This window comes from Python bivittatus, unplaced genomic scaffold, assembly GCF_059951505.1.
Source record: "Python bivittatus isolate LINGU-HERP-01145 unplaced genomic scaffold, Pbiv_v1 ctg000440_np1212, whole genome shotgun sequence".
Taxonomy (NCBI): domain Eukaryota; kingdom Metazoa; phylum Chordata; class Lepidosauria; order Squamata; family Pythonidae; genus Python; species Python bivittatus.
The window spans coordinates 2,913,006-2,932,446 of NW_028277063.1; the positions used below are offsets into that span (position 1 = coordinate 2,913,006).

The 19,441-nt window shown below is 42.6% G+C and overlaps 2 protein-coding genes across 5 annotated transcripts in view; one reads left to right on the forward strand and one right to left on the reverse strand.

Moving 5' to 3' along the window:
- Window positions 1-25: 25 nt before the first annotated feature.
- On the reverse strand, window positions 26-12,912 carry LOC112541201 (izumo sperm-egg fusion protein 2). The gene is made up of 8 exons (XM_088142391.1): window positions 12,908-12,912; window positions 10,290-10,471; window positions 7,466-7,540; window positions 7,203-7,289; window positions 6,158-6,178; window positions 4,521-4,601; window positions 221-344; window positions 26-68 (listed from the first exon to the last, which is right to left on the reverse strand). Exons 1-8 carry the CDS (start codon window positions 12,910-12,912, stop codon window positions 26-28), a joined length of 618 nt encoding a protein of 205 aa, XP_087998517.1.
- A 5,562-nt stretch (window positions 12,913-18,474) lies between these two features.
- LOC103062396 (myosin-10-like) overlaps window positions 18,475-19,441 on the forward strand; it is a 58,822-nt gene continuing 57,855 nt past the window's right edge. For all 4 annotated transcript variants that reach the window (XM_025169584.2, XM_007432932.4, XM_025169585.2 and 1 more), the window contains exon 1: window positions 18,475-18,550. The gene's annotated coding sequence lies outside the window, so the exon portion shown is untranslated. The remainder of the gene's footprint in view (window positions 18,551-19,441) is intronic.

The following is a 19,441-nucleotide window of genomic DNA, read 5'->3' on the forward strand; positions in this document are numbered from 1 at the left end:
GGAGTGAGAAAGGGGTAGATCTCAGCTAAACATACTTATAGAGCTGACTTCTCCAGTACACGATAATCCTAGGAGAAAGGCAGAGTTAGTGACTCTCAAAAATCTTCATGCGTGGTACCCAGGGTGCTGTCATTTGTAGTCACCTTTGGTATGGAAAAAAAAAAAACTTTAAACCAGAAATTGCTTTCTAGGGGGACTGCAGGCTGTTTGTGATACTTACACGCCTATGATCACCAGGAACAGCACTCCGCCCATACATAGCACAATGGCAACTCCATTTCGAGCGATATCTGGGTCCACCAATGGTTGCCCAAAGCGAAGGGCCAGGCGCTCTTGGCTATCAACTAGAGATAGAGAACTCAGATTTGGACTCAAAACCAGCAAAACAGTCACTTCTCCTTCCCAGGGATGGAGCGTCTGCTCCAAGCAACCATCATCTATTTGTTCTCTCCTCTTCCCTTTAGTCCTCCTTACTAGTCATGCTTCCAAAATGGAAGACAGAGATTTCTGCAAAGGCATATGGCTCAAGTTTAGCACCAGAAAAAGAACCTAGCACCAAGAGTCAAAGACCAGTCTAACATAATAATCAAGAGATTCTGCTTGGACAAGAGGCCTACGACTCAAGAGGATCCTCTGACCTGGAATTGATGGGTACCTCTAGGAGATAGATGGGTAATCTGTGCCTCCTTCAAATGTGGCTGAACTACAGACCAGCCAATGTTGTGCAGCGCTGAGAATAGTAATTCAACAACATCAGGAAGGTTGTAGGTTTCTTACTCTACTACAACATGGGAATAATAGTGTCCTTCCTTGCAGGAATGCAGTATAATATTATCAGATAATATATTAAAGAATCCTTTGAACATCCTAAAGCAGTATAAAGTAGTCTCTTCAGACCTGAAGAACAGAAGTCTTTTAATGTGGTTGGACACATATATTAGAGTGCCTCAAAACCCTCCTTCCAACAATAACTTTGTGAAAAAATCTATACATATAAATGTTCAAATTTGTAAAATCTCACTTTGAGCTCTTCCTCATCTGCCCAGGTAATCATTTTTTATGCCATATCCTTCTGAAACTGCTTTGATGCTATAGATGTTCTTTAGATGCTCCAGTTCTAAAATACAGTTCTACAATTAAAATACAATTCTTGCTGTGGACATGATCTAGTGCGCTTCATCGATGATGTGGTTAATGTCACAGTCAGGGATGGAATCTGCCCAGCTCCTCTTAGTCACTTTAAGCTACTGTAGCACCCCCATCCCTCGAAATAACCATTTTGCCTTGGGCTGTTGGCAATAGCAGTATCTGGCTTCTACAGAGGTATTTGCTCTGTCTGTCTGTCTGTCTGTCTGTCTATCTATCAATCAATCAATCAATCAATCAATCAATCAATCAATCATATTTATATGGTTGCCATTCTCACACAGTGTGACTCTATCTATTTATCTATCTATCTATCAATCAATCAATCAATCAATCATATTTATATGGTTGCCATTCTCACACAGTGTGACTCTGGGTGGGGTACAAAACAACCATAAAAACAATTTTAAAAACATTCAAAAGTACAAAAAAATAATACTATTATAAAAGGCTAAGAGAGAGCATCAGATTATAAACAATGGAGCCATCTAATCAAATTATCATTCCCTTGCAATCCCCAAGCAAAGCTCTAGATCTTACATGGGCTCTTTGTATACATGGATTTAGTGGTCTTTTGAAAGAGCACTAGACCTGTGGGTTTTTTAAAACAAGACTAGAGTTCCCTTGAGAAAGTGATAGTCCTGCGCTGCTCAGAAAGTCAATTTCAGTCAGGAACGAGAGCCAAACTTTGCCAGCTACATGTTGCTGGTTCTGTCAATAATTAGCCATTACAGGTTTTTTGCTGCTTCTGCCATCAAGGGATTTTGTGTAGCCGTACTTTATATTGTTTTTATTACTCTGATGGAGGAGAACAACATTTTGTATATGCCATTTTGCCTCCTCCCCAACTACACCTGGATTCTGTCACTCCGCTTGCTCATTTATTTTTATTGATTGATTGATTGATTGATATGTCACATTTATATAGCCGCCCGCCTCGCCCAAAGTGACTCATTGCCAGTCCTCTGCAGCACTGGAGGGCAGGGCTTGCTCTTCATTGATTGTTCCCTCCCACTTTGCCCCCGCCCCTCTCCGTGGCACCTGTGACCTGCCAAGCTATTTTTGGACACGGGTTTAGTGCTCTTCCAGAAGAGTGCTAGACTCACGTTCAGAGCCAGCCCAACTGACAGGTGACAGGCCCAGAGCCTGTTGGTCAGGCAACGTGAGGGGTGGCTACCCCAGCTACTTTAAGCGCCCACCTGCACTAGCCCAGCCCTGCTCCACTCTGTATTAAGGAGAACAAATGCTGGTATTTTTGCTATCGGAGGTGACGCTTGGTGCCAGGAGAAACAAAGAAAAGGGGATCCACCCCTTGTTTTCTTTGACTTGTTTCCACATTAAGACAGTGAGCACAACTCAACAGCTTAATTACTGAAGCAGAAGAAGGCTTGTCAGTCAGGGCAGAGCAATTTATGCTGGCATACTTCTTGCTATCCCAGGGAGTAAAGGAAAGCATTTTAAGATGGCAGTCTGGCTGTGTCCCAGAATAATTGTAGGTGCTGCCCTCTACTGATCAAAACAACACACACACAGGCTTTGAATTGATTCACGTGGAATCTAAATCCTATTTTTCAATCATTCTCTAAGGCAGTGTTGTCCAAACTTGGCCACTTTAAGATGAGGACTTCAACTCCCAGAATTCCCCAGCAAGCATGGCTGGCTGGGGAATTCTGGGAGTTGAAGTCCACTCATCTTAAAGTGGCCAAGTTTGGACAACACCGCTCTAAGGTATTTCTTATAGAGCCTTTAAAACCAAAGCCTTCTCTAGGCACCCTACAATATTACAAAGCGTAATACAACATACACTTGCACACACACACACACAATAGTAGCATGACATAGCAACATATGCACACCTAAAATAGTGGCCTTAAAATAACATTTAAAATGTCACGGTGAGTCAAAAAATGCATGAGAGAAAATACAAAATGAAGACTAGCATCAGCAGAAAGTGGGCGGAAACATCCCAGTCGTTAAGAGTCAAAAGAAGTTCAGCGCAATGGGTTACATTAACTTAATTACATTAATTTAAGTACATTAAGTTAATCAATTTTAATTTTACATTACATTAATTTAATTTTAATTTTACATTACATTAATTTAATTAATTAATTAAAAATAAACTTAATTAATTAATATAATTACATTAATTTAAGAGCCAGTTTCATCTAGTGGTGAAGGCTCCAGGCTGGAAAGCAGGAGATGGAGTTCTAGTCCCACCTTAGGCACAAAAGCTGGCTGGGTGACTTTGGGCCAGTCCCTCTCTCTCAGCCCAACCCACCTCACAGGGTGGTTGTTGTGGGGAAAACAGGAGGAGGAAGGAGCATTAGTTATGTTTGCCACCTTGAGTTGTATATGAAAAAAAAGGCAGGATAAAAATAATTTTTAAAAATCTAAAATCTGATATAACCCAGAAAAGGCTATCTGAGTTCACACTGTGTTCTGTGTATGGGCCTGATTTTACTGGGGATGGTGGGGACTCAGGTCTATATGAAACTTGCATATTACTAACACTGGAAGTCAACTTTGCGTGCACCGGCAGCTTTTCGTAACTACTCACATGTAGCTGGTGGCAAGAGATGCAGAATTAGTTAGCAGAGGAACTGCATTCCTTGTTTAAAAAAGCTACTTTGCACATCCCTAGGTCACAAGACTTCGACTGGTTAGACCAGTGTTTCTCAACCTTGGCATCTTTAAGATGTGTGGACTTCAACTCCCAGAATTCCCCAGACAGTGACAATCTCTCTCTCTCTCTCTCTCTCTCTCTCTCATCTATCTATCTATCTATCTGTCTGTCTGTCTGTCTGTCTATCTATCTATCTATCTATCTATCTATCTATCTATCTATCTATCTATCTATCCATCCATCCATCCATCCATCCATCCATCCATCCATCCATCCATCCATCCATCCATCCTCATTTACTGATTGCTTGTTCAGCAACTGTTCGAAGTTACAACAGCACTGAAAAAGGTGATTAATGACCGGTCCTCGAAGTTGCAGCTGTCACAGCGCCCCTGTGGTCACATGATCATGATTCAGGCACTTGGCAACCAGCACTCATTTACAATGGTTGTACCATCCCACGGTCACATGATCGCCTTTGCAAACTTCACAGCCGGCTTCTGACAAGCAAAGTCAATGGGGAAGCTGGCAGGAAGTTGCAAGTTGTGGTCACGTGATGTCGCACTTAATGACTGCGGGTGATTCGGTTAATGACCACAGCTGGAACTGATGTCATAAGTCAGCACGGTCAGTGACATTTCATTTTACGACTGCATTGCTTAGCGACAGAGTTGCCGGTCCCAATTGCAGTTGGTAAGTGAGGACTACCTGTATAGTTCATTTTCCACCTTAAATTCCAACTACTTACCAAAGCACTGACTTAGTGACAAGCAGTAGGCCGCTGTTGGTAGACATCTTCTGCAATTAAATACTTCATATTTCAGTGCAACTGCAACAGAGGGAGGATGAGCCAGGGAGGGTAGAGAAAGAAAGCGTGAGAAATTCACTTGTAAAATCACCAAGCAAGGAAAGACTAGTTCAGGATGACCTACCTGGCCCAACCCCAATTCCTGCAATGGGGGTGGGGCAGCTCAAGACCATATATGGCCCCAGCCAGGTACCAAGGAAATAAAATAAATTCAGCCTAGTACCCTGTCATCTATTTGAGAGGGGTCTATGCTGAATTTATTTTATAAAAATAGCAGGGGTGTCCACAGAATGAGGTCCAACAGTCAAGATGGCAGCTGCAATAGTGGGATTGAAGCTCACCTGTTTTTTTATGTGTGGCCACCCCTGAACAAGAAAGGTTTTTTCTTTCTTTCTAATTTGAAATTTTCATCTACGATTTAATGCTTGACATAAGGCAATACGCCAAGATTGTTCATAATTTTCCCTTTTTTAATGTTTTGCTTGTTATTGTCTGTTATTATTACGTACATTCTTCTAGTTTTGATTTTTGTTTACGGTTTGGTTTTGTAGTTAGCTGTTTTTTTTGTTGTTGGTATTTTTGGGTGAGGCTTTTTTAAAAACTTGTAATTAAATAATCCCCTCATCCATACGTTCTATCCTGTAGAATGTTCTATGCAGTAACGTTCCAGTGAATCAAACAGAATGAAAAAGTTAACACAGAGGTTCACAGGGCAATGAACACAAATGGTTTCTATCATGTAGCAGACAGTTGGGTCTATTGATACCTAGATATCTAGAGGATACCTCTAGAATTCAGTAACCTCTCCCTAGACCCTAGGCTTTGGCCTGAATTGCCTCTCTCTACAACTTAAATCCCCAAATTCAACCCTTGGCTACACATAATGGAGAAGGTAAGGAAGATGACCTTGACAGAGATATGCAGGAACTATTACCTAGGCAAAAGGGGCTGAAATATTTTTTTTTAAATCCTGAGAAACAAGTTAACATTCAGAAGTGGCTCAGGCAGACACTGCCCTAACTGACTGAAGTATAAGAAGGAGGAGGAGGTCCAGCACCATCAGACTTGCAAGATCCTGTTATTGTAGCCAATCTCAATAAAAGCAGTTCTGGTCTTCCTGTGGAGTTGATTTCCTGATCGGATCCATCTAGTGGGGCTGACACATAAATGTTGCCTTGGGTCATTTCTCTACCTCGTTCAGCCTTCCCCAACCTGGTGCTCTCCAGATGTTTTGTGACTATAACACAAAATGTCAGCCATGCAGTCTGGGATTTCTAGGAGTTGCACATCTGAAGGGCACCAAGTTTGGGAATGTTAATCTAGATCATATGGATCAGCCCCCCCCCCACCCCCATCCCCCTACAGCAATTCTTCCTTCCTTTTGCTGCTCTGTTGTGGTTTGCCACTATTTGATCCACATGTGTGCAAGATAATTTTGCAGTCACTTCTGTTTGTTCCCTTGATCCCCCAGGGGCCACCCCAGAGCTGCTCCCAGGCCACATCCTGTGCTCTCATTATTCAATCACACTAGCTTTTATCTCCTGTCCCACCCACCCACTTAAGACCCAGCAACTTACCACATATTTTTTCATCACAACCTACAAGGAAAGAGATTCCAAAAATGAATGCTCATGCCTCAAATGATACATTATCCATAGACTTTTCTTCACATCCAAATTGTTCCCACATTCCCCTTCAATTCCAGCACCAAATGTTCCAGTTCTACAGAACCAAATTATGAAGCTTTTATACCTTTTCAATCTGTGTATCTATGAGAAATAGTTTGTATGTTTGAAAACTTCCAAAAAACCCAAAACACCATTACTACGTGCCAGAAAGATTCCCAGGAAGTTCTTTTAGGTGAGAATATTGAGATGGACAACAATCCTCACATAAGCTCTGAAAGGCATAGTCCAGGATAAAACTTTACCAACGGATTTTAAAAATTTTAATTTGGAATTAATTCACTGCAATGTCTAGGGACATCTGTTCCCGGTTAATGTTATACTGTGTGAAATATTTTTTCTGCTTGAATGATAACAGAATAATAATAATAATAATAATAATAATAATAATAATAATTATTATTATTATTATTATTATTTATTTATTTATTTATTTATTAAATTTATATGCTGCCCAGCTCCCAGCAACTTTGGGCAGTTTACAGATTAAAATAATACCAACAAAAGTAGCCCTCTTTATTAATTTCTGCACATAAGCAATAATTTTAATGATTCAGTTACTTAAGATATCAGTAATTCATGTTAATTTTAATTTATATTTTTGACTATACTGTATCCTAATTTTATTTTTTAAATTGTCTTTAGCCAAAAAGAAGAATCAATCAAATTCTAGAACAATCAGAAAGTATGTTTACCTACACTCTTTCCTTTCATTATCCCTGTCCTAGGCATTGTAGTTTCTAAAACATGATTATTTCTTTTTTAGCTGTTCCTCTGAAGTAAGGTTCTGTAGGCTGCAGATCATTTTACTGCTTTGAGCACATCCATAACTTCTATTATGGAATAATTATGGAATGAAGGTAAGGACAGCCAAGATTTCCAAATCAGAATAAGGACTCCTAAATCAGACTAGCAGAAATTAGGAAAGACGCAATACCTTGTACTTGATACTCCTTTAAGGCCCTCTTGAGTTTCATGGTTGTTTCTCTCCTGAAGGCCACCAATTCTTCCAGCAAAGCCTCATCTGCAGAAACACAAGATTTTTTTTCTTTAGAGAGGAAAGACTGGAGATTAGATAGATAGATAGATATGTAGATAGATAATAGATAGAAGATAGATGATAGAAGATAGATAGATAATAGATGATTGATAGACAGATAGATGGACAGACAGACATGCAATAGGTGCTGAGATCCTCACCTGTAAGTTGGGTTTGAAGCAGTTTTCCTGCTGTGAGCCTCACCTCTTGGATCAAGGCATCAATCATGGATTTAACTGGGAAGAAGTGAATTATAGATTTTAAAATATTTTTTTAAATGCATGGTACCCCGTAACTCAGAGGTGGACCATACTTTAGTAGTGGAGGAAACTTTGAGGGGAAAGGGTAAGGCTTGGATGGAGTAAATGCAAAATGCATGAAAGTAGCTAGGATTTTCCATTTTCTGGGGAGTTTTGTTTTTAAAACTAATTTGTACCTTACATCATGGCAGAGATACACAAGGTTGTTAGGCCATACCACACACAGTCTGAGTGCTGTGTAAGACAAAATCAGTACAAAGTCTAAATTTAATTTAACTGAACTATGCATTTAATTGAAATAAATTTAATTAAGTACACTTAAGCATGTTAAATTAATAATTTCCCCCCTCTATTAATAATTCTCTTCTGTGGAAAGTTTTGTAAATCCTGGAAGTATTCATCTGTATTTTATTCTTTTATTCTTTGTTCATGTTGTTGGAGCCATTCTGGAGGTCTCACTCAAAGCATTTGGGGTGCGTGAAGTCTTCGGAGTCTCAAACTGTGCATCCTTCACAGAAATGCTTGCATTTCTCTCCTCAGAACAGTGAAAAATGGCATATCACTCACAGATCTTTTCCCAATTGCCATTTCAAGTTTGGTAGTACATTTGGATGGGCTCTTGAGTGGGGTGCAAAAAAAGCATTTTTCCTATCTCCCCTGTACAGCTTAAAGCTGATTTTATCCTGTGAAAGGATACAATTGTCTTACTGTATCTTATCCAGCTTCCAGACATCCAATGTCTTGCAGAACACTGCTTCTTATTAATTGCCCTTTAAAAATCACCCTTTTCAATGAAGCTTTTGGCATGAGCATTAGCCCACCTTAACTTCCTGCTCTATCAATGTACGTAAAGAGCCACTTCTCTTTTTTTCCCTTCCTTTTCCTCATCTATTCCCATTTCTATGTCTCTCTCCTTTTTCTGTTGCTTCCTTGAGTCAAATGCTGGATTCTAAGCAAAACAGTCTGGCCTCGTTCTGACAGAATTACCACACACATTGGTGGCACAGGAATAATGTTCATCTCGGATGCCTTCAAATAGGATGAGCAACATTTTCTTTGTGAGTTATTTATAGCATCACCAGAATGTCTTCCAACCCCAGCTTTACCAATTGCCATTGGCCTTGCCTTGACCCCAAGCCATGATTTGCCTAGCCTTACCTGCCCGTTTCCCATCCCAGAGAACAATCAGCAGCCACAAAACAGGGGAGGACAATTTGTCTTAATGCTGTCAGCTCTGTCATCACAGCAAGGGGTGGGTTCCATTAAGGATGGGAAGGAGGAAAGGTTGCATGTGAGGGTGCTCCAGGAAGTCCCTGGAGACATGATCATGATTCACTTACTTGTCCCATTGAGTTCAGCACAACTGATTAAGCTGAGATCCAATCCAATAATAATTATTCACCCGGTTGGGAAAAAATAGTCGTACTGCACAGACGCATCCATGTTGGAGACCAAGCAACTGACTGTGGCTGATGCTCCTTTCAAAGAGGACCTTTGAACGAGGAACACTGCCATGTATTGTTTGTTTCCCTATTTCCATTTTCCAGCCACTCTCAGGGTGTTTGTACCATGGGTGTTTTATTGGGCACTGATGATTGTAAGCTGCCAAGAGTGTATCCATTGTGGTGGGCAGAAGTAAAAATAAGAAATAAATAAGCTCATGCTTGAAACCATCCAACATGTGTAATTTTATTGTGCCATCTATAGAGATATTCGTAATGCCTATATCCTGCCTCTTTTAAATCAGTACCCTGGAAGGTCTGACAATACTTCTATGTTCATCCTTTTTTCAGTCTGTAAATCATTTACAATTCAGGTTGTAGCAAAATACTGTGCAGCGGCCATGAAAATTAGGCACCAATTGTGGAAAGGTCTCTCACAGTTGTAACATGCCTTTTATATCAACTATTACAATTGCCTGCATTATTCCTAACGTTTATTTAATTATTTTTTAGCTGCTTTCAGTTGCACCATTTTTCTCTGGCCTTTGGCTGTAATAAAGATTCAGTCAATACGCTACAGCAACTTTGGGGAAAAAAAACTAAGAGAGTTGACTCCTGAAATGCTGGCACTGTGGAGGATTTCTTTTCTTTAAAAATGGGGGGAAGGACTCTTGGAGTGATGCGGTCTGGGAGAGATCAGCCTGTCCAGGAAGAAAAAAAAAATACCTTGAAACAATTCTAACTAGCTGGGTTTCCAGGGATGAATCACTGGATGCAGACTCATAGCCCCACAGCCAGGAGACTCCCAAATTCAGCATCACATGAAATCTTGCTTTTACTCCCCCCACCCCTGCTCCTGACCTTATTCTCAGAAGGGGTAGGATGGGGAAAATCGATATAGAGAAGAAAGGCGTGATTATAGAAGTGGAAATTTGTGCAAGTGGGTTCAATCCTGGCAGGGTTACAGCTTTTAAGATGTTGATGATACAATTACATTGGGTAGGTGGGAAGACATTGAACATCACCAGTGATGCCACAGGCACTAGCCAAGAGCCACCTGCGGTCCTCCTGTACTACATTTCATATTGCAATTCACAACCTGCTGGAGGAGGGTGAGCAGGTGGAACGTCATTCTCTCAGCAGCAAATCGTATCAGTTAACAGAAAGACATTTTAATCATTTATGCTGTTGAAGCAAGAGGGTTCTGCATTCATCTTCCAGTCAAACGAGCAAAGGCCCAGAGTGCAGGGCTGACCTGCAGGCAAAGCAATACAAAGCTGTACCTGCCAATCCTGAAAACTGGCTAGTGGCATAATGCAGAAAAAAATCCCCCTCAAGACCGCTGAGGAGAACTTCAGCCCGTGTCTTCAAGCGAGTGTCCCGTATCTTCTTTGAGACAATGTCAGTCCGGAGCTTAGCCATATTGCTCTTAAACACTGGGTCACAGTGTAAGCAAGACCAGATTCTTGTAGGAAACCAGATCAGAAACAGCACTGAAGAAAATCTGAGGAGCAGCATGACTAAATGTGGGCAATAGGAATCAGAGGATCTCAAGGTTCTGCTGAAGATGACATCAGAATAGAACTTTATCATCTGAATCATATGATTCTGCTTGTGCAATTGGCCAATATATTCCTCTTCAAAGGAAGAGTCTAGCAGCTGTACATCAGCTTCTTCCAGCTGTACGTCAGTTCCCTACATGGATGCTCTCCAGATGTGCTGTGATTGCAACTCCCAGAATTCCCCTGCAGCAAAGCCTGGCTGGAGAATCCTGGATGTTGTAGTCCCAACATAACTGGAAGGTATCAGATGGGAAAGCAGCTATATGTTTTCCCCAATCGTGTTCTATAAGCAAAGAGATTATTCATTTTTAATATCTATCAAGTCCTTGTATTATTCCTCCTCCACTACTAAGCTAAAAATATATATATACAAAGGCTCTTAAAACACCTTACAGAGATTAATAGTATGGCAATTCTTGCTCTCGGATTTATAATTTATAATCAAAGACAGAGGAAGGCCATCTTTTGGGGCTGGGGTCCACATCTAGAAATGTGAGGGCTATGGAAATCCCACTATTGTTCCGCATGCGCAAAGGTAAACTTTGGGGGGATTTTCCACTTGCTTAGAAATGTGTAAATGTCCATATGTGGACTAGCCAGTGTGATTGCACTGTTTGAAATGACTTGTGTGAAATTGACTATATAAACTTGCTTGTATGCGTATTTAGAGCAGGGTTTCTCAACCTTGGCAACTTTAAGACTGGTGGACTTCAACTCCCAGAATTCCCCAGCCAGCATATGCTGGGGGGGAATTCTGGGAGTTGAAGTCCACCCGTCTTAAAGTTGCCAAGGTTGAGAAACCCTGACTTAGAGTCTTTCACCTGGGAACATCATTGAACAAGTCCTTGGGTGTCTGACAAGACTCTGAAGACTGTTAATAAAGTTTTGGAGATTTTTCATCTGTGTCCTGACTGTGTAGAGGAATGTGCTGGTGGAGTGGTGGTGGTGATGTTTTTTCTCCAACCCATATATTCTCAGTATACCCTCCCAAGTTCAGCAAAAGGTCTGGGGAGGGAAAGCTAGAAGCACGTGTGTGTGGAACAAGCCTTTTCTGCTTCACATGCTCATCACAATTCACACAATCAGAGAAATTATATTCTTCTAAGAGGTATTTTAATCCCAAATGCGGTAGAAATATTTGCTAGAGTGTAATGATGTCATATTTTGCTATTGGGCTGGATTAATTGACCCTTCCCATACTCAAAAACAACTCAGCAACTGACACTTGCTATGTAAACCACAAGTTGTACTCACTACACACCTTTAGGATAAACATTCAAGTTATTCACCCTTAGCTAAACACCAAGTATTTGCTTTGCATGTCCCTATATTAACATTCTGCTTAACCCTTATGTAATTAGTACACCCTTACAGTATGCTCTGTACCAGTAATTGTGACTCATGTGTAAAAATTGTATAAAGGTCTCCCTGTTTGTGGCATGTTAGGAAAGACACAATCACCAATTCTAGGTGCTGCAAAGAAACTGGCCAGGTTCATGCACTGTCCTGAGCCATGGCTTGATTAATAAGTAATGGCTGGGGTCACATCACATTGCCAAATGCAAACAAACCACCATGTTGTGGTGAATCCTAATTACACTTCCAGTTGCTGGATTTTGGAGGACTAAGGTTTTTCTGCACTACAGCTATAAGCAGCTTGACTTCCGTGTGGAAAGCGGCTGGAAATGAAGCCACCTTAAGAAAACCCTTTCTGGATTTCAACTTCCTTTTCTTTGGAACCTTGAAGGGCCTCCTGTTCTATCTGGACCATGCTTATTGTAGCCCCTGATTGGTTGATTCTCCTGCTTCTTTATCCCTCCCACCCACGCAGGGAAAGGAGACACCAATTATATTCCTTTCCATGAGTGGGGCTTTGAAGAACTTATCAAAGGAAACCATGTCCATCTTTTTCATTGATAATTTTTTTAAATGGGCCCTCTCCTCTGAGTCCCCCTTGTATTCGTACTGTCCCATCTGATGCATCCACCAATGAACCATGGATGGATGGAAGGATGGATGGAAGGAAGGAAGGAAGGATGGACCACATCTTTATCATTATTATTCTTACTTGGGCTAGAAGGCAAAGCTGGCAAAATTTTTACCGATTTCACTGGTTAAGAAATAAGTCAGTTGATAGATTAGGAATGGCTACCCATTATTTTAAATACTTTTTTCCTTCCCTGGATATAGTTAGTTTCACCAGTTCTGACGGAAGTCCTTCTTGGCTGCTTCCAGGTGTACAAAAGGAGGGCTTTTGGGAGATGAAGCGCCAGAAGAGGGCTGTTGGAGGAAGACTCGGAAGGGACTGAAGCCAGAGAAGAGCCCAGATTAGGTATTACCTCATGGCGATAAGGGTGGTGAAATGTCAATATTTCTCCATCCTGACTGTGTCTGCCAATAGTCACCCAGTGGCCCTATTTAAGGTGACCCGGTCTTTGCTAGGTAGGAATGGCCACAGGACCATCTGCAGGCCTGCTGGGAAGAATATTCTGGCTATTGCCAAGTTGGACTCTGATTGGGCAGGTCTGGCCAAGGTGTTGGGGGCTTGGTCTGGTGGTGTAATCTGGGATGAGATTGAATCAGTGACTCTCAAGGAAGTGGACAGGGTTCTCTGTGCTGTTAGTCTGGCCAACTGCTTGTTGGAACCAAGCTACTCCTGGATTGTTAAGGTGGCCAGGGAGGTGACCTGTAGTTGGGTTCATGCAGTGGTATCAACCTTTTTGAGAGAGGGGGTTGTCTCTAACCTTGAAGGAGGCAGTGGAGCACACCCTCCTCCAGAGGTTATCCCTAGACCCAAGTATCTTAGATAACAATTGTCCTGTCTCCAATCTTCCCTTTTTAGGAAGGTTATTGATAAAGTGCTTGGACTGCATTGCAGAGAACCCTGGAGGAAGTGGATTATCTAGATCCATTTTAGTCAGGTTTCAGGCCAGACTTCAGTATAGAGACAGACTTAGTTGCGCTTATAGATGACCTGTGGCAGAGCCGGGATGGGGGTGGTGTGTCCTTCCTTGTGTTCCTTGGTCTCTCAGTGGCTTTCGATACCACTGACCATGGTATTCTTCTGGACACGCTCCAGGGGTTGCGAATTGGGAGCACTGTTTTTCAGTGGTTCTCCTCTTTCCTTCAGGGTCAGTTATAGTTGGTGTTGGCGAGGGCGGACAGGTTGCTCCCTAGCCCCTCCTTTGTGGGATTCCACAGAGCTTGACACTCTCTCCCCTCTTGTTCAACGTCTATATGATATCTCTAGGTAAGGGTCTGTTTTCATTAATACACTGATGATAACCAATTATATCTTTCAACCCCAGGCTAGCCAAGCAAGGCTGTCAAAGCCCTAATCCAGTGTTTCTCAACCTTGGCCACTTGAAGATGCATGGACTTCAACTCCCAAAATTCCCCAGCCAGCCAAGGTTGAGAAACACTGCCCTAACCCAATGCATGGAAGCTGTGTGGACCTGGATGGGGAGAAATTCCAACTCAATCCTTCCAAAATGGAGTGGCGGTGGTTGTTGGGACCTCCTACATCTGGAGGTCTTCCATCTTTACTCCCAGATGAGGTTGTACCTCCCCATTCAGGAATTGTGTATAATCTGGGGGTCCTCTTGCACTTACAGCTCCTGCTCAAAAAGCAGGTGGCAGCTGTGGCCAAGCGGGCCTTTGCACAGCTCCATCTGCTGTGCCAATTGTGCCCCTTCCTGGATCAGGGGGCCCTCCAGGCAGTCACTCACACCTTTGTCACCTCATGGCTCAATTACTGCAACACTCATCTACAATGAGCTGCCCTTGAAGACCAGAAACTTCAACTGATCCAGAATGCAGTGGCATGAGCAATAGTGGGCTTCATGAATGGCACTGGTTGCTAGTATGTATGCTTCTGAGTGTACTTCAAGGTGCTGGTTACCAGCTATAAAGCCCTACATGGAATACAGTCCGGTATTTGAGGGACCACCCATCTCCCGTGGTTTCTGCCTGGCCACTATGAGCTGGCAGAGTGGGCTCATTCCAGGTCCCCTTGATTAAATAGTGTAATCTTTCCGTCTTCTGGAATGAGGTCCCTGCTGAAATCCAGATGGCTCCCACCCTGACGGCATTCCAGTAAGCTTTAAAGAGCTGGCTGTTCTCCCAGGCCTTGGGGAAAGGTGGATGGAACCTCTTGTTTGACATATGTTTGACATATGTTGTATATGTTTTGGTTGGTTGTCTGGATTTTCCATCTTGTTTATTTATTTTATTGTATTTTATTTACCTTATTGTATTTCTATCTTGTTTTCTTTATGTTGTAAGCTGCCCAGAGTCAGTTTGGAGTTGGGTGGTGCCAAAAATCAAATAAATAAAAATAGGATTAGCGAATTGGGACTAGCAATATAGAACTCTTACTCAGGGCAATTATTTCTTCTCTTAAATAGGAAATACAAATAAAATTAACATTAATACTATGGAATACATTTTAATAAGTTATTGTACTACCATTAATCAAATCAACTCAGATCTTTATTACAGCCCTAAGGCTTCTTGGCCTTTTAGTTCAGATCAAGTATAGTACTATTGTTAATTCTGTCTGACACACAAGACTAAAAGTTACATGGTTTTCTCACTTCCTTCTCTTCCAGAGAGACACTTATAATATTTTGGCAAATGGGTGTGTGTGTGCGCGTGCGTATGTGTGATATCCACTATATATCTTTCTCACTAGTACTGTACATCATGTTTGTTTTTTGAATCCTCTGATACAATAGTTGTTTTAGTCAATATTATCTCAACTCTCCATGAGGGCCATGGCGGCATTAGACTTTCCAGTCTATTTAGCTATGAAGGAGGTTTCAGGAGTTAGAGAGAGAGAGAGTGCAAAGAAAAAAGAAATGGATGAATTATAGCTGTCTTTCCTAGAGAAGACTTAATGAACTTTTAAGGGCTGAAATGTCTCTTCCTGTAACTTAAAAGCCTGTTTACTCCTAGAACAGTGCATGTTGTAAATTTCATAAGATGTAACTCATCATCTTTCCTTTGACATGTTGACTGCATCCTCCTCTTTGAGACTTGAGAAAGTTTCCACTTTCCCTTTTTTTGCTCATGAGCTCTGAATGCAGCATCGACACATACAAATATAGCAAAGGTCTTCCAGAGTGCCTCATCGCTCTGGATGGGAAAACGATCACAGGGCAATTTGTTGAGTCACTTCAATCTCTAAAAGTAGCTCGGGGAACCTTTCCTCTCGGCCTGGCTCCAGCTAATTTCATTTACGGTGGTTCTGTTTGGTCATCTCCTGTGGACTTTTGCTGCATCACTGCCAGCGTGACCTTGGCATGATGGAGTTGGGCATTCATCTACCACAAGAGGGCAGAACAGCGCTGGCAAAAGGGCCAGTGAAAGGAAGAAGGGAAAAAATCCGGTCTGTCATTTTAAAGACTTGCAGATTTATTGCAGCATAAGCTTTTATGCACCATGCTCTACTTCAGATATATCTGATATTATGTGTGTGTGTGTGTGTGTAGGGGAGTGTGTGAAGGCTTGTTCACGTCATCTTGTTTTTTGCATGCATGCATGCATGCCTCAACCAATCTCTCTAAAATGGATGTGTGGCTTACTGTACCAAAGCCAAATCTTTAGCAGCATTAACTATTTCCTGCACCTCCACATGGTCCTTTGAACAAGGACCAAGAGTAGGGATGCCACCTATAAACTCGAGATTTTACTAGAGTTGTATGCAGGTGGGGCAAATGGTAACATGTGTGAGAAGATCATCATATAAATGCCACAACTTACAGACTTGCATCAGACACGGAGACACATGTACGTAAGATTGGCATTTGTGTGATGACATCAACACATCTTTGTCATTATTTGGCTATCATCTTGATGGGCTACAGACACTGCTGCACTTCACAGCTTCATTCTGGCCTCCAGTTCACTTATAGATGTAAACATGATAGTGATTGGGAAACTCCACTTCTTACACCCCTTCCTTGTGGGAAGGTCAGTGGATTCCTTCTCTCTGTTTCCTGTCCAGTTCATAAGAAAAGCCATCCTGTGGTGGTGATGTTTAAGAGCCCTTGATGAAGGACTTTGCCAAAAGCTTGTTGGAAGATCAAGTGCAAAAAGGTTTTCCATTGCAGCTGGGTTCTTGCCAGAAATCCTACTTATTTTATTTGTTTCCATGACTGGCATTCCCCCTTCCCAGTGGCTTTGGCAAGTACATCAGGAAACAATGAACTGATAATTTAAATAATATTTAATTTGGGATATTAACATTAAAAGTAGAATTAGAATAAGAGTGGATGGCTCCACATCACAAGCAATTCTGGATCCAAATGTTCTACAGAAAAGCTAGATCTTTAGGCTTTCCAGAATATTAAAATTGTGGGGGCCATCTGAATATTGGAGAGTAGCATGTTCCAGAGTAGTGTTTCTCAACCCTAGGAACTATAAAATGTGTGGACTTCAACTCCCTGGGGCTGGCTGGGGAATTGTGGTAGTTGAAGTCCACACATCTTAGAATTGTCAAGGTTGAGAAACCCTGCTCCAGAGGAATGTGTCATCCTGCTTTGGAGGTCCTGGCCCCTTAACTTTTCCAGAAGAGGAGCCCAAAGCAGGTCTTCTTGAGTTGACTGAACAGGATAGGTAGATTCTATTCAGAAGAGATGATCCTGCAGGTAGCCTGGATCCAAACAATTTAAGACTAATAGGTCTAGCTCCTAAATTGTATTCCAAAATCTATTTCCAGCCAGTTCAGCACTCACAGTGTAGCCATGAGACTGCTGGAGGGACTCTTACCAGTCAACACACATTCAGTACGAGGAAGTCTGCAGGCTGCAGTCAAAAAAGTCAAGATGGTGGCCCCAACAGTGCGATCCAAACTCCACCTGGTATGGATGTGGGTCATATGTGAGGGCTTACTTTTAAAGTGTAACAGGCTTTGTTTTTTAGCAAATTATCCAACTGGCACATGATTCCTGGTCAGGAGTCCTGGGACTATGATAGACTGTGACTGCATTCAGCGGACAGTTTGAACTCAAAACTTAAAGACAAAAAGAGAAAATATTACCTTCACTTAACATGTTACATCCCAGAACCAAAACAGCATCCTGATAGCTTGATTCACACAATATGCTAAGACAACGGCTGGGTTTCCCACAGCACTCTGGACTACACATATCCAACCTCAAGTTAGCCCAGTGAGATTGTTGCATGAACCCAGCCTGCCAGCTGTAACAGGGAGCCTCACCTGAAGCCAGTTTTCCCGCTTGCTTGAGTTTCGGAGAGAGGCTAAGGAGTCAAAAGCATCCAGATGTGGTGCTACAGCCTGCCTGGTGAAAGAAGCCAGTCGGCAAGGAAGAGAAGTCCAGCAGCACTCATTCAGAGATGCAACAAGCAGACTCCTCTGCAATCAGAAAGGCCCTTGCAGGTAGCCTTTGGTGATGTCATTCTTGCGCAGCTAGGTTCCCCCCCCCGCCAAAGTACGAAGTTTTGGAATCTCTGGTCCTGCGACTGAAGGAACGGCTGATCTGAGGGAGGGTCCTGATGGAGAGCTAAGACTGGAGAGGAGAGAATGCATGACTCCTGGTTTGCTTTTTTCCCCCTCTTCCCCTGAGGGTCTGGCCTCTGACGTAATCCTCGTCCCCCCCAGCAGACAATAGACCTCATTCATCCTCCCCCTTCCCCCTCCCGTCCTCTCACCGATCTGTTCCCACATAAAGAAGCCCATTCAGCTTCTCAAAGGGCCCCTCCGCTCTGCTTCCTGTGGTTGGCGGACTCTCCTGTCAGTCAATTCCCCCCTCCAAAATGGGAGTGCGGGCCTGCCCTTTCAAGCCTCTCTTCTTGCAGTCAAGATTCCCCCTCAGAGCAGCATCGCGGCCACACCCTCTCCTCTCCGATTGGGCGGGGTGGGCGGAGTTACATCAGCCGGACTCCTCCCCCTAGCCAGTGGCAGCTCAGTTGCGGCTGGGCCTTGGAGGTGTCGGGATATCGCTCGGCGATCTGCTAAGGTACTGTAAAGCTTATTCGTTATTCCCCCCCCCTTTTTTTAATTTAAATTTTCCGTATGGTTCTCTTCTTTTGGTTTTTTTTTCTTGAATCTGGAGAGTCTGGCGAAGCGGCGAGGGGGGAGCCTCTGCGTCCGCAAAATCTGCCTTTACAGTACGAAAGATTAAATTGCTGATGGATTGTGCAGAGGTGTGTCCTTTTCAGTTAATTGGGGTGAGCTTAATTAAATCCTCAGAGGGCAGAAAAGGTGGCATTTAGCATTGCACTGGGTAGAGAAATCAGCACACATGATTTTCTGTTCCTTCTCGTAATTAAAAATCCACATTGCTTAAGATTTTCCCATCCACCTCGCCTGAAAATGTGATGAGCAAGAAAATACCGGCCAGCTTGTATTCAGTCACACTTCTACGATGCCTCCTCAGTGAAAGTGGGCACCTGCTTTCCTTTGCCCTCGTTTGTCTACAGAGTCGCCCAGCTTTTGTCCATCAATCTGTGCCTTTCATTCCCTTCCCTCTGTAGCTGTTCGTAGCTCTGCCACTTAAGTCTATTTCACTCTCCCTCTCAGTCAGCTTTCCCCAACCAGATACCCTTTAGATACGTGCATCTCATCATCCTTAGCTCTCCCAACCTGCTACCCTCCAGACGCTTCAGACTGCAGCTTCCATGTTAGCTGAAGATTATGGAGGAGGAACTCAGAGCATCTGGAGGATACATATTTGAGGAAGATTCATGGTGCCCTTCCTGGCTGCCAAATTTCTGCAGAGTCCTTTTTGAGAAAGCTTCTCCTTCCTCCATCCCTGACTAGATTTCCTTCTGAGCTTTGCTTTTTACAGATAGACATTCCTTTCTCTTCATTCAGTTGGTGACTGGTAGTATAAAAAATGCCACCACTG

Coding starts and splice junctions, on each gene's coding strand:
- LOC112541201 (XM_088142391.1), bottom strand. Junction 7,290..7,465: donor GCTTCAAACCCAACTTACAG/GTGAGGATCTCA, acceptor GTGTTTCTGCAG/ATGAGGCTTTGCTGGAAGAA. Junction 6,179..7,202: donor AAAGGAGTATCAAGTACAAG/GTATTGCGTCTT, acceptor CTTTCCTTGTAG/GTTGTGATGAAAAAATATGT.